Source organism: Oncorhynchus kisutch, linkage group LG8 (genome assembly GCF_002021735.2).
Source record: "Oncorhynchus kisutch isolate 150728-3 linkage group LG8, Okis_V2, whole genome shotgun sequence".
Lineage (NCBI taxonomy): Eukaryota > Metazoa > Chordata > Actinopteri > Salmoniformes > Salmonidae > Oncorhynchus > Oncorhynchus kisutch.
Genome location: NC_034181.2, coordinates 72,964,944 through 72,978,019, shown reverse-complemented (window position 1 = coordinate 72,978,019; position 13,076 = coordinate 72,964,944). Strand labels below are relative to the sequence as shown.

The following is a 13,076-nucleotide window of genomic DNA, read 5'->3' as shown; positions in this document are numbered from 1 at the left end:
GTGCTCCATCGCCAGGTGACCATTATTACATGGGGAAACATGATCTGTGTCATAGCACAAATGCAAGTCATTCATAGGAGAGCTTAATCAGGGGAGAGCTGTGGCGTATGGGCCTGTGCCTGACATGTCCTTCATGCCTCCATCTACTGATTAACGCCAAAGTGGGAGCTGAACCTACCTGCCAGTCACATATGTCCTGTGTCCCAAATGGCACCCCATTCCCTACATAGTGCACTAGTTTTCTGGTCAAAATAGCACATAAGGGGATATCAATCAAATCAAATTTGTTACATGCGCCGAATACAACCGTGAAATGCTTACTTACAAGCCCTTAAACAATAATGCAGTTTTAAGAAAATAGAATTAAGAAACTATTTACGAAATAAACTAAAGTATAGTGTGCCATTTGGGATGTACTATGGTCTCAGCAGCAGCCTCATTGTCTATCAGTGTATCAGAGTTTTGTTACTTGTCATGTTTTGTTTTTGTGTGGACCCCAGGAAGAATAGTTGCTGCTGCAGCAAAAGCTAATGGGGATCTGAATAAACCAATCCACCATGGTCAGTCAGTGGGAATCATTTCAGCAGTAGCCTGACCACAACACCGTGTCATTACGCAGTACTAATATGTTAACATGGAAACACATGTACAGTTACTGTGACGTGGTAAATAGTTGTATCATTCCAGTCTCTTCATCTCTCTCTGTGACACACACATACCAACTAATAACGTTCTTCTTTCTCCGTCTTTCTGAATGTTCTTTTTATAGTGAAGTGTTTCCACATTCAAATGTCAAATGGTTATTTGAAGTCCAACGCTGATGACATTGAACCATGTTTTTCCTTTTCGTTCCCTTTTTTGTGTGATTGGATTAATTATGTGTCATTCACTTTTGCTAGAGGTCAGCAAACATACATTCTCGGTCATAAGTCATCAATCTATATGACTGCGAAGATGAAAAGTCAAGCATGTCAACCAGGGAGCCAGTGAGAGAGGGATCAGGCCATTGATTTCAGGGGCAATGCAATATCTCCCTGTGTTCACTACAATCTAGCGCTCTGTGGAGGAAACCACTGTAGAATTCATAAGAGCCATGTAATATCTGTAATACATGATTATGTGAGTGAAGTTGATGAAACACAATCCATCTCAAACACACACATTACAGGATCATTTCCACACAATGTAATTTATATATAGCTATGGGCTTCCATAAAGGTACACACCACAAGCCATCCACTACATTATCACATTCAACGTGCTTTACCATGTCATTTTCACTGTAGATCACTCCTATTTCACCTATAAGGATAGAAGGTACTGTAGGCTTCCCAAATCAGATCAGATACTGAAGGGGGTCAAGCAATATAATAGCTTATATATATAATTTCCCATCAGTAATGAATTACATTGTAATAAAACAAAAAGTAAAGGCCGACTGAGCATAAACCGCAGGCAAGTAAAGCCTGCTGACAATTCAGTATTGTTTTAGCATACTTCACTCTAAATGACTAATCTTGGTTGGATCGCCCCCTTAATTGGTTACCAGTCTCCGCAATGCAAGTGAAAGTACTGCTATTTAAGGTTCCACCATTAAGCAGTAGCAACACTTTCTTTTTGGCAATAACAGCCAACAATTAAATTAGCAGATTCGAAACTGAACCTCCTATCTACCCACTAATCAAAACGCAGCCCATCTGTTGTGCTGTCTCTTATAAAATGACTGTTTATCTATGTATGATAAGTGGGTCTGGACCACACACTAATCACGCCGTTATATTCCCAGAAATATCCAGATAAATACAATAAGTTATGCGTTTTATATTCTATCCTGAAAATAATGGAGAGGGGAAGCAAGAAATAATATGCACGTGTAGTGCGCAAAATTAAAAATCTTGCATAGTAAAACTGTATGTTTGTCTCCGTCTCTGTCTTGCTCTTTCCTGTTCTCTCAAACACACTCACAAACACGCGCACGCAAGCACGGACATACACAGGCACACGCACGCTGGCACCCTCACTCACACACACTGACGCATGCACACGCACTCACAGACAGACCACTCACACCCGAGCGCGCACAACACACACACCGGGACACACGCATGCACACTTTCCCTTAGCTGTGCTTTTGTGTTTTGTCAGAATTAATGAGAAAAGTTCCCTTGCCCTAGGGGTAATTAGTGTCCTTGGAGTTAAATAAGCTAATACTTAGACACCTCTGGCACAAGCAATTATGTTTGTGTATTGAATAATTGATTCAAAGAGGGGGGAAGGGCTGCTAATCAGATCTGAGCATAATGAATTGATTTAATTAACAGGGGAATCTGAGGGTCTCTGGGAACTGCGCGCACTTATTCCGTAGCAGGAGCGGGCGCAGCACATAAATTGGAGAGAAAGGCAGTGTGAGTATGCTTTTAGCAGTTGTCAGGTCTGGAATTGGATTTCTTGAATATAGTTACAGTTTCGGAGCAAATGAGAACGGGGAGAGAATTTCACAGCGCGGAGGGCTCTGTCGTCTAGTCTAAGCGTTTGATACGAGTACATTTAGATTCAGGAGATTTTACTGCTTTCCATTCTTTGTTTGCGTATGGAATTTACGAAGACCAACCAACATTGTTTTACGGGTGTAAATTGCAGTTTAGTCCGGAGAGGCAATTTTCTGTGTTTAGTAAGAGTAAACTGAGCGCGGACACTTTCTTTCACGATACATTATATTATCAATTGCCTAGAATAACATTCAAACCAGCGTTCATGTTACAAAGGTTTCCGTTACTAACGCAGATACAAGCCAAGCGTTCGTGAATTTTCAGCTTGCTGAACACATAAGGACGATTCGGTCGCTGTTTCAAAGCTCATTTCTAAGAGAAGCCTTGCGCACACCGACTAGTGAAGCCTGCTGGAGCCGAGAACGGATCGTCTGGAGCCGGACTCCTCGTTCCTCAGGACGATGGTGTTGGACAAGGAAGAGAGTGAGTAACACCCCCGACGATGGGTATTTCAGCTGGATGTCACATTGGAACAGTGTTTGTTTTTGTACTAGGTAGATAACCCAGCCTACCTCAGGATATATGTTAACCCACATTCCCCGTCTACGAAAGACACGTCTAGTAGACTTATTTGGATAACCGGTGGTAATTATTTGCGTTTTTTTTTGTCGTGAAGAACCTTGCTATTTTACTTCAATATCCATTATAAGTTCTCAGCACTCACATACATACACATACGCCTATTTTTCTGAAAGACTACATGTCTTCTGCAATTTGGAGCTTTATGTGATGACTGTTCACATGATGGGCATTGCAACCTTAGCAACACAACTCGGCTGTAAAACATGGTACCACTTTCCCTCTGCCTAAAGTGCTCCTCGCATCCTCTGAAGTTACCGAAGCAGCTCTTTGACATCAGCACAGGATGGGAGATGCAATTCGAGTGCTTTTAACTTGATTGCAAATTTTGGATAGCACCATGCAATAGGGATGGCAGTTTCCTTTCCTAATGCAATACCTGTCTATTTTGAAATAGGCTATGTAGGTTAATGAACAAGTCCTCCCATACATTTTTACTTTAGAGCAAACCTGTTTCTCTTGGCGTCCTATTTTGTTGGTAAGTTGATATTTAGTAGCATATTTCATACAATGCATACAAAAAGATAAAGCTAACCAAAAACATCAAACTTGGAAGAAACTGGATCACTTAACTTCTGTTATCAGTTTGTGTATAAGTGCTATCCAAAGTAGTTTTTTCTATCACTTGTGTAGCTGATCTATGGTGAGGTCTGTATTCTTAATAGGTAGGCTACTTAATACCTTCTCTCACAGCGTTCTAGGACCTAAAATAGGCTATTCTTGTCATATCTCAGAGAATACTGTCATCACACATTTGGTTTTAGCCAGACCCCCCCCCCCCCCCCCCTAAAGTAATGGCTTGCAATTGTGACCCATTATTTATGTTTGAAAATTGATATTTCATATCTCTTAGCCGAGCATCCTTTCACTTACCCATCTAAAAACCAATAAAGGGATTGCAGTAGAAACATAAATTGGTCTGTCTAGCTGAATCCATGTTGTGCTAATGTACCCAGATTAACTCAACTGTAAATTGTCTCCTTTTGATGTCTGTCTTACTAAAAGTTTCCAATATGATTCATGATTCAGATGCTTTTAACAACTATTGGCTAAGCAATATGGTAAATGTACAAGGTGATGCAAATGGCATTAGTGGGAAAGGATGCACAGGAGCATGTAATGCAGTCAATACTACATTAACTACTGATGCCCAATTACAGAACCAGGGAGAGTGGCTTTTAGGAGCATTAGGACTTGCAGAAAAGCTGAGATCACCTGCTGCTCATTGCCTAAAAGCTTCACCCTTTGCTTGCTGGGGCCGACAAAGTGCGCTGGCATTTTGGCAGGGATGGGGAGAGAGGGAGAGAGAGCTGCTTGGATCTTTGCTTTCCAATAGCTAGAGCAGGCTGTTAGTGATCCATTGGCTCAGAGACATTGCCTGCATTTTACAGTGTCCATACTAAGCATAAAGCCATTTAGGCTACTGTGTGTGTGAGCTACTTGGCAGTTCAGCATACTTCTTAAATGCTGCATATATTAGCCTACAGTAATGTGATAAGACCACCATGCAGCTTTAAGATCTTGTTTTCTTCCTTGAATCACATAAGTTGGAAACTTATTCTCATGATGGCATTTTTTCTTAGGGAAAAAAGGAGATGTTGAGTCTGTGACAGCCTGAGTTTTATTGAAACACTTTGGCTTTAACAGTGCTGAACTTGTGAATATGTGTGAAGTCTCTAGGTCTGATGCCTCACAACGATCTAGGGAAATAACCAGACAGCTCTCTCTCTTCTAGAGAAAAGCTAATCTTGTTTCCCACTTTTCAAATCTCTTTTGAGAAAGTAGGATACAAATCAATTCCCTCTCCACCTATTTTTAAACACTCACACATTTTACATTCATGTTTGACCTACTACAAGGCTCAACTTCACATTGACATCCAGCTCCAGTGTAATAACGGTTACTTGGAGTTGTAATGGAATTGATTGGTTTAAAGGTCTTTACCATTTCCCCATGTATGAGCTGTGTGTTGACATTAAATGTGAAAACAGTGATGGTGGACTGGAACCACCTGCTCGTATCACTAACATGTAGTGCTATACCAAGTAGGTCATGAATATCAACTAGGCTTTCTGTCCACCTCAGACATTCTGTTCCTAGCTAACTATTCCACCTCCCCATAAAACTGTATTGACAGATTAACCCAGTCTGAAAATATAGTACTTCTGGTATTCTGAAGATGTGTAGTGTGAAAGCACCACATCCTGAAATTACTTAATATGTATGTCTCTAGAAATGAATGGCACCACCTTCCCCAAATATTCCAGGTGAACATTTTATTTTTGCCCTCTAATATAAAGTTTCCAATTGACTTCTAATTCTAGTGGAAAAAAGCAATTCAGCCATTTTCTTTCCTTGAAGGTATTAGGAACTATCAGCTGCAGCAGAAATAATTGGGTCCTCATTGTAGACATGTCTTTGGCTGATCATTCGCACCACTGGGCTTTCTAAGAACCTGGGCTGAAGAGAACCTCCAATCCTAAAACCTGATGATAAATTCTTGGTTACCTTTGCACTTTAATTTACGACCCCGTGAGCAGCCTGTCCAATGAAATGTGTACATTCATAAAGCAATGTTTCAAATGAATACAGAGACGTGATCTGTCGACTACTGTAATAAAACTTGGGCTTCAGGCTCCGATTTTTATTTTGAAATAATAAGAATGGCTTCATTCTTTACCGGAGTTACCATGGTAATTCTGTCATGTAGCTATGTCATATTGATTTAGAATGTGGACAGTTATTTTCTGTTATTCCCTTTCTGCGGTTTGATTTCTAATTTCCAGTTGGAGATTACTTTCATACATTTCTTAAGTCGTTTCACTTTTTCTCCTCAGGAATGTAATTTTCTCTCTTGTATTTGCTACTTTTTCAGCTTATTGGCTTGTTCTTACTCTAAATTAAACTTGCCAATTTCAAATATTGAAATTGCACCTGTATCCTTTGCCCTGGGCTCTAAACAATGTTACAAGTTTATTTCAACATTTCATATTGTGTGGTCACATCTAGTTATTAAGATGGTTTATCATGCCACCTGCTTCCTTATTGGAACACATCTCTCCTCTTTCACTTGAATACCTTCCCAGTCCAGTGGGGATATCACTGACGTATCAGTGGACAACTGTCTGGTAAACCTTGCTTGGTCAAATGTCTTGCCATGCTACTATTGTAAACCTGAATGATTCGTTATTATCACTAATGAAGACCTGTTATGCAATGGCTCATATGGACAAACAGGCCATGTACAGTTTACAAAGGGGTATCATTCATACAACAGTTATAACTCAATTACAATGTATGAACTCCAATGTGATGTAGGCATGGAAAACACACCACACATTCACACCTCTCACTCACTACTTGTGCCCTCTACGCTCTATGCATACACTCCTATACTGCCATAACTGTTCTCTATCTGTTCAATATGCACCACGACACTTCAACAACAATATTAACTTCCAACATACTGAATTTGATGTCAGTAAATTTAATTGCACCATTTTTAAACAGTGAGTGTTTGATTCAGTGTGATCTACTATGATCTTGCATACACACAGTTCTCACCAGACCCAATGATGTATCCCACCCCAAACCAGATCCCTATCAGAATTGAGTGTTTCACATCAGTGACTGTAGAAGATGCATATCATTTCCCATCATTTCAGTGGAGCTCAAAGGGCTGAATGGGGACTGACAGACACATGTAAGCAAGATCCTAGTGCACCCACCTTCCTCTGGTGCAAATGGCTGCTCTCATCAGAGAGGCACACTAACTCAATGATGCACTCCTGAGCTCTTCGAGCATCCATTTATCATATCCAGAGGCCACATGCTCTCACATTATATTACAACTTCTTACAACTAAGATTCATTTTCCCTATGCATCATGTAAGAAAGAGTGACACTGTCTGTTTCTGTTGTCGTTAGAAATTCTTCTCAACCCGCACTTCACAACATCCACCTGTTTTATTCAAAATAGTGCGTGGTGGAGGGGGGTGCAAAACAATGTCAGCAAACACTGAATTCTCTAAAGCTCCAAGGATACCTACTCCATCACTCCAACGTTACACAGACAACCTTTTTAGATGAATGATTATTTTAAACTTTTATGACCTCTCAAAACAACCTTATTTCTCGTCTTGAGATGAATGCAGACATGCTCAGCATTCAGACATAGCCCTTCTAGTAATTTAATAGGATCTTGATGTCATAAACCCCAAGTTCCAAAATGGGGTGAAAATGGTAGCCATATTGATCTGGGAGAAATCCAAACCAGTCTAATTGGAAAGAATGCCAGTAGATGCACAATCCAGATTTGACTTATGCAGGACAATTAAAGTATCAGAAGTTGTGTAATGGAATTATTGTCATATAATTACGAAGTTTATATTGGTTTTATAACACATTTCTGTATAAATAACCTCAAATACAGTGTACAAAACATTAGGAACACCTTCCTAGTATTGCATTGCATGTCCTTTTTCCCTCAGAACAGCCTCAGTTTGTCAGGGCATGGACTCTACAAGGTGTGAAAGCATTCCACTGGGATGCTAGCCTATGACTCAATGCTTCCCACAGTTGTGTGAAGTTGGCTAGATATCCTCTGGGTGGTGGACATTCTTGATACACACAGGAAACTGTTGAGCGTTAACAGCAGCGTTGCAGTTCTTGACACACTCAAACCAGTGCGCCTGGCACCTACCAAAGGCACTTCAATCTTTTCTTGCCCAGTCACCCTCTGAATGGCACACATACACAATCCATGTCTTAAAAATCCTCCTTTAACCGGTCTCCTCCCCTTCATCTACACTGATTTTAAGTGGATTTAACAAGTAACCTCAATAAGGGATCATAACTTTCACCTGGATTCACCTTGTCAGTCTGTCATGGAAAAAGCAGGTGTTCCTAATGTTTTGTACACAAGTGTAAATGTAAACAGACCATAAATGTCTATTTTAGTTTTCTTGGATAGCTGTGAAGGCTATTATATGATACAGTATCAGTACTTGTTGCATTTACATCTTGTCTAAGTCCCATCATCTGATTTCAACCAGTGTATGGCTGTGGATTGACTGACTGCATTGTTTGAAAGGAATGTTGGCATAATGGCACTTCATTTGAGATGTATGGAATCATTCCTCTAAAACTGTATGGCTTGCTAGCTAACAAACATACAGTGCAGATAAATTCATTATTTTACACAATCTTATCACTGTGCTGGCAAACCATGGTTGACCAATTCCCTTAACAAAATGTTTGACCTTTATCCCATTCTTACTACATTTGCACACACTGTATGTAGACTTCTATTGTGTTATTGACGGTATGTTTGTTTATCCCATGTGTAACTCTGTTTGTATCGCTTTGCGCTATCTTAGCCAGGTTGCAGTTGTAAATGAGAACTTGTTCTCAACTGGCCTACCTGGTTAAATAAAAAAATCACAAGGTTAATGTCCATTCTAGTATTGTTAATTCTAAGACTGAGGTAATGCCCTAGTCATACATGCTTGCTGACCTTTGATTCATACACAAGTAGTGTTATTCTGCTTCACATTGTGGTCCTTTGAAATCTCCTTGATGGTGTCTCAAGTAGCCCTACAGCAGGGGCCTAATAGTACATGCTGTGTATGCTCTACTGAGAGAGGCTATACAGTTCCATATTGATGATTTTACAATTGGTGGTTTTTAATTGACTTTCTCTGGTCTTAAAAGTATATACTATTCTCCTGACTCGTCTGGTTATAGCAGGAATCACTCACTTCTCACTGCAAGGCTGAGATGCCTTGTCTGAGGTGGACTGCTCTTGCACAGTACATTGGTTTCGTGTGTTACATTTACTGGTAAATGTTGTCTTGTATTGTCACTGCAACAACCTATCTTTCTCCTTGGACTTTACAGTAACAGGTTGTTAGTTCACAATGCAGTGAAAAAGGTCCCAAATAGGATTTGAAAGATATTTAGACATACAAAAGGAATGCTGTTTTGTTGAATGTTTAAATGAGCTGGTGATCGCTGTAAAGAATAATTTATGGGAATTGAATACTGCGGCATAATTGTACAAGTCTGTTTGTGCATATGCACGTTTCCATTTTGAAACAAATTGATCTGCCGTTATGCCTATTAACTGCAAGACCTTGTATAATCCCTCCTGAAATAGTCCCCTGATACGTATTGGTTCATGTTTACTTGGCGTGTGTGTTGCTCAGTAGGGGTGGAGGCCTTTGGCGGTACTCATTAACTCAACTGTATTTCTCTCTTCCAGGGAGATCTCAGTTTTCTTGGAAGCTGCTAGGGATTATTGAACCCTGGGTTGTGTGTGTGTGTGGTGACTCAATTATGGCTCAGGTACTGCTTCTCAGTTGAGGATGTGAGTTCAATTTGGCATTCTGATGAGGGAGGTGCTTTAATGTTTTGGGACGTTTTTAGCTTCTGAAAATGGTAACCCTTCAGACGTGCTCCTTTAAAGGTGTTGCTGTACTGATACCATTTTCATAATGAAAGATGTGCAGCACTTTTGGCTGCCTCACATTTGAGGTAAATTCTGAAGGATAAGGAGGAGGCATGCAGTGAGTAGAGGACAGGCTAAAGAACAACCACTTCCAACAGAAGTACTTCAGATCTTAAAGGTAGATATCCTTTTATTTTCTGTTCCGGCAACTAAAGCTTTTTCCCTTCCAAGTACTCTCAAATAAAGTCTGATACTAATCATTTTAAATGTAAAGCCTATAAGTGACTATTGTTGGCCAAAACAATATGTCACAAATGTATTCAGGTCAAGCACTTCAGAGACATAAAATCTACAGTACACCAGTCTACACAGAAATGGAGGGCAATGCTACTTAAAACACAACAGAGACAAATAGCAAACAGCATAGAGTGCTTGCTGAGAACTAACAATATCTGATTGGTTGACCTTCAATAAGTCAAATGTTGAATAACTAATTAAAGGCTGTGATTGCAGGTTTATTTTCCCCTCCTGAAAGCGGGGAGATTGGGCAGCGGGTATTGAAGTTGAGGATTTAATCATTGCTGACAATGAGTTTGCCTACACAACCACAGTTTGATCCATTAGACGTGAGTGGCAGCTGAGATCCATGCACACATACTATTGTGGTCAGCTTTAATTGAAATTGGTAACAGAGTGTGGAACATAACCCCCTGCGTCTATTCATGTACACACACATACGCACAGACATAACGGATGCACACAAGCATGCTCGCGCACACACCCATCCCCTCTTGCAGGCAAGGTTTTTCTGTCCCCGTAACACCAACATGTGACAGATTCCCCTGGACTAGTCAACACAATAATGGAGTAGCCATTTCATTTAACCCAAGAGTTGTGCTAGGGTTTTAAAAATGGCATTGAAGAATAAAGACCAGAATGGCAGGCGTAACACATCTAAGACGTCGACTGTGATGAAACAACATTGCCTATTATAAAGACATCTGGAGAAGCTAATATCAATAACTCCTACAGCATTCTTAGCCTGCGAACACATCACCGCAGTAGGTCAAGGGCCCTGCCTAATGCAAACCCTACCATCAGTGTGTGGACTGTCAATGGCAACCACCCTGTCTTGGTTCCCCTTACAATCCCGGGGCCTTTGAGGCCCTACACTCCTGCCGTACATCTAACCTGGCGCATTATTGACCCCATAAGGAGACAGAGCCATGGTGTAGGGGTGAGGGCTGCTTAAATGATGTTGGAGGCCCGTTCCCCGAAACAACTGCCCCCTGTGGCGTATTCTCATTATTCAACATTACACGCCCCACATGGCTCACCAGTGTGGGGTTCTTTTTTCCCTCCGTTTCCGACTCACCGCGGACCCTGAATGGCACACCTGTCTCCTGGCATATCCTTTGAAATAATAAGTGTGCTGTAATTGCAGGGGAGTGGGGATTTCATACATCCCTTCCTGACCTTGGGAGTGACACAAACTTTAGAGGCTACATTTATGCCTCCTGAATGCATTTTTAATGTGGGCTAAAATGTGTTTGGGCATTATTCCGTGCCGGATGGCGGAAAGCATCTGTGACAGTGCTAATGGTTACATTTTGCCAGGAATCATGAAGTGGCAGATACGATTGTCCCCCTTTATCAAACTCTGAAAAGATCTGGTTGGAGAATAGATGGATTTATTGCCTTATTCAAATGCTAATGCAATCGGTGAAAAAATGAATTGAATTCACACATATGAAGATGCATTCATCATCCGGGTTATTGACAGCCTTGCTGGCAGTCGCCCTAATGGAACTGTGGTGAGGTAGATGGCTCAGAGCTAGCCTGAAAGAGGCTCAGTTAACAGGTTAATGGACATTGAGTTAGCAGATTCAGAGAACTAGCCTAACAGAGGGTGAGTTAGCGTGCTAAGAGAGGTTGATTTAGCAGCACGCTAATAGGGGAAAGGGGGATACCTAGTCAGTTGCACAACTGAATGCATTCAAACAAAATGTGTCTTCCGCATTTAACCCAACCCCTCTGAATTAGAGAGGTGTGGGCGGGCTGCCTTAACCAACAACTAATCCCCGGGCACTGATGACGTGGATGTTGATTAACTGCCTTGCTCAAGGGCAGAACGATAGATTTTTCCACCTTGCCGGCTTGGATTCAAACCAGCGACCTTTCGGTTACTGGTCCAACACTCTTAACCACTAGTCTACCTGCCACCTTTAAGAGGTTGCCTATCAAGGTAGCTTCTAGAGGTTGAGTTAGCAGCAGGCTCAGAGAGCTAGCCTAACTGAGCACTAAAAACAACTGACACTGCAGGCCCTCAACCGAACCGGCCTAACAGTTGATTGGCTTAATACAAGGTCAGACACCTCCCCCTCCTCACTCTCCAAGCCTCAGATTGTTCTCCTGATCTTTCTTCTTCAGAAGTTCTTGGAGCTAACCCTGCATAACGAGGGTTAGGAGCGATGGGCGTTTCTCTATTTTATTCTCGCTCTCTTTTGTGTGAGGGCTGTCGACAGCTCACCTTCCAAAGCTGTAATCTCACCATGCTTGTGAACAACCAAGTGTTGGAACAAGTTGGCTTCTGTAATAACTCGGAAACCCTGCCGGTTTCTCGTCTCAAAATAAGCAGTAATGAATATAATTAGAAAGCTGTTGCATATCTCTCTAATACATTTCTTTTTTAATTAACCCCATGTGAATACATTTAAAATAATAGGGGGTGAAATGTGGAAAAAACAACCTAATGAAGTTCTGTTAATTGGGATTGTTTCTGCAGCCAAACCACAGTGAGTTGGGGCCACCAGGAGCTAACAAATCGTGCTGTAAGCATCCCTGCCTACACAGAAAAGGGCCCATGCTGACTTCAAGTGTAAGAAATGCACCTCTGACGTGATGGAAATGACCGGCGGCCTGGAGAAAAGGCAGCCCTGTTCCAGGCCGCTCTACTGAGACTCCCCACATCGCGCTTGAAGCCGGGCCAGTGTTATTGCAGCCCTAATGCAGTCGCCTCATTTGGAGCGGATCAGGAGTAATTATGGTGGGGAAAGTGGCTGCCGACCACGGGGGTCAGGACACTTCTAACTTGTGAAAAGAGCAATTATTTCAGGAGACAAAACTCTCCCTTATCCCGGGCAGGGCCAGGGTCAATGCAAGGGACGGCTAGGCTCAGTTTCACCGGGGCTTATTAGCCGCTGCAAAGTTTGCCAGTGTGCATCTCGTTAATGAACAATCCCCTCATCGGCACCAGGCCCTGCTCTATCCCACTTACCGGGGCTGTTAATTATGTCATAATCGGAGCATGCAATCCCAGCAAGCACTTCTCACAGACCCAAGCATTCATAACACAACCGTCTGGAAATGTGGCTGTACTGTAGTATACTGTAAGAGATCACACCCAGACAGAACCCACAGGACTAGTCGAAAACATGTTGAATATAAAACCATGTGTCATTGACTGCATTGGCCTGTGAACTACTGCATGTGTTTATTCT

General features: G+C 41.6%; 1 protein-coding gene across 5 annotated transcripts in view; it reads left to right on the top strand.

Moving 5' to 3' along the window:
- Window positions 1-2,047: 2,047 nt before the first annotated feature.
- Window positions 2,048-13,076, top strand: part of LOC109894982 (rhombotin-1-like) — a 29,440-nt gene continuing 18,411 nt past the window's right edge. Inside the window, exons 1-2 of one of the 5 annotated variants that reach the window (XM_031831146.1) lie at window positions 2,130-2,405; window positions 2,785-2,972. In XM_031831146.1, coding sequence (XP_031687006.1) covers window positions 2,951-2,972 — 22 coding nt within the window. In that variant the 5' untranslated portion in view covers window positions 2,130-2,405; window positions 2,785-2,950. Of the gene's footprint in view, window positions 2,973-13,076 lie in introns of all 5 variants that reach the window. The other 4 variants (XM_031831148.1, XM_031831147.1, XM_031831145.1 and 1 more) reach the window with 4 other exon arrangements.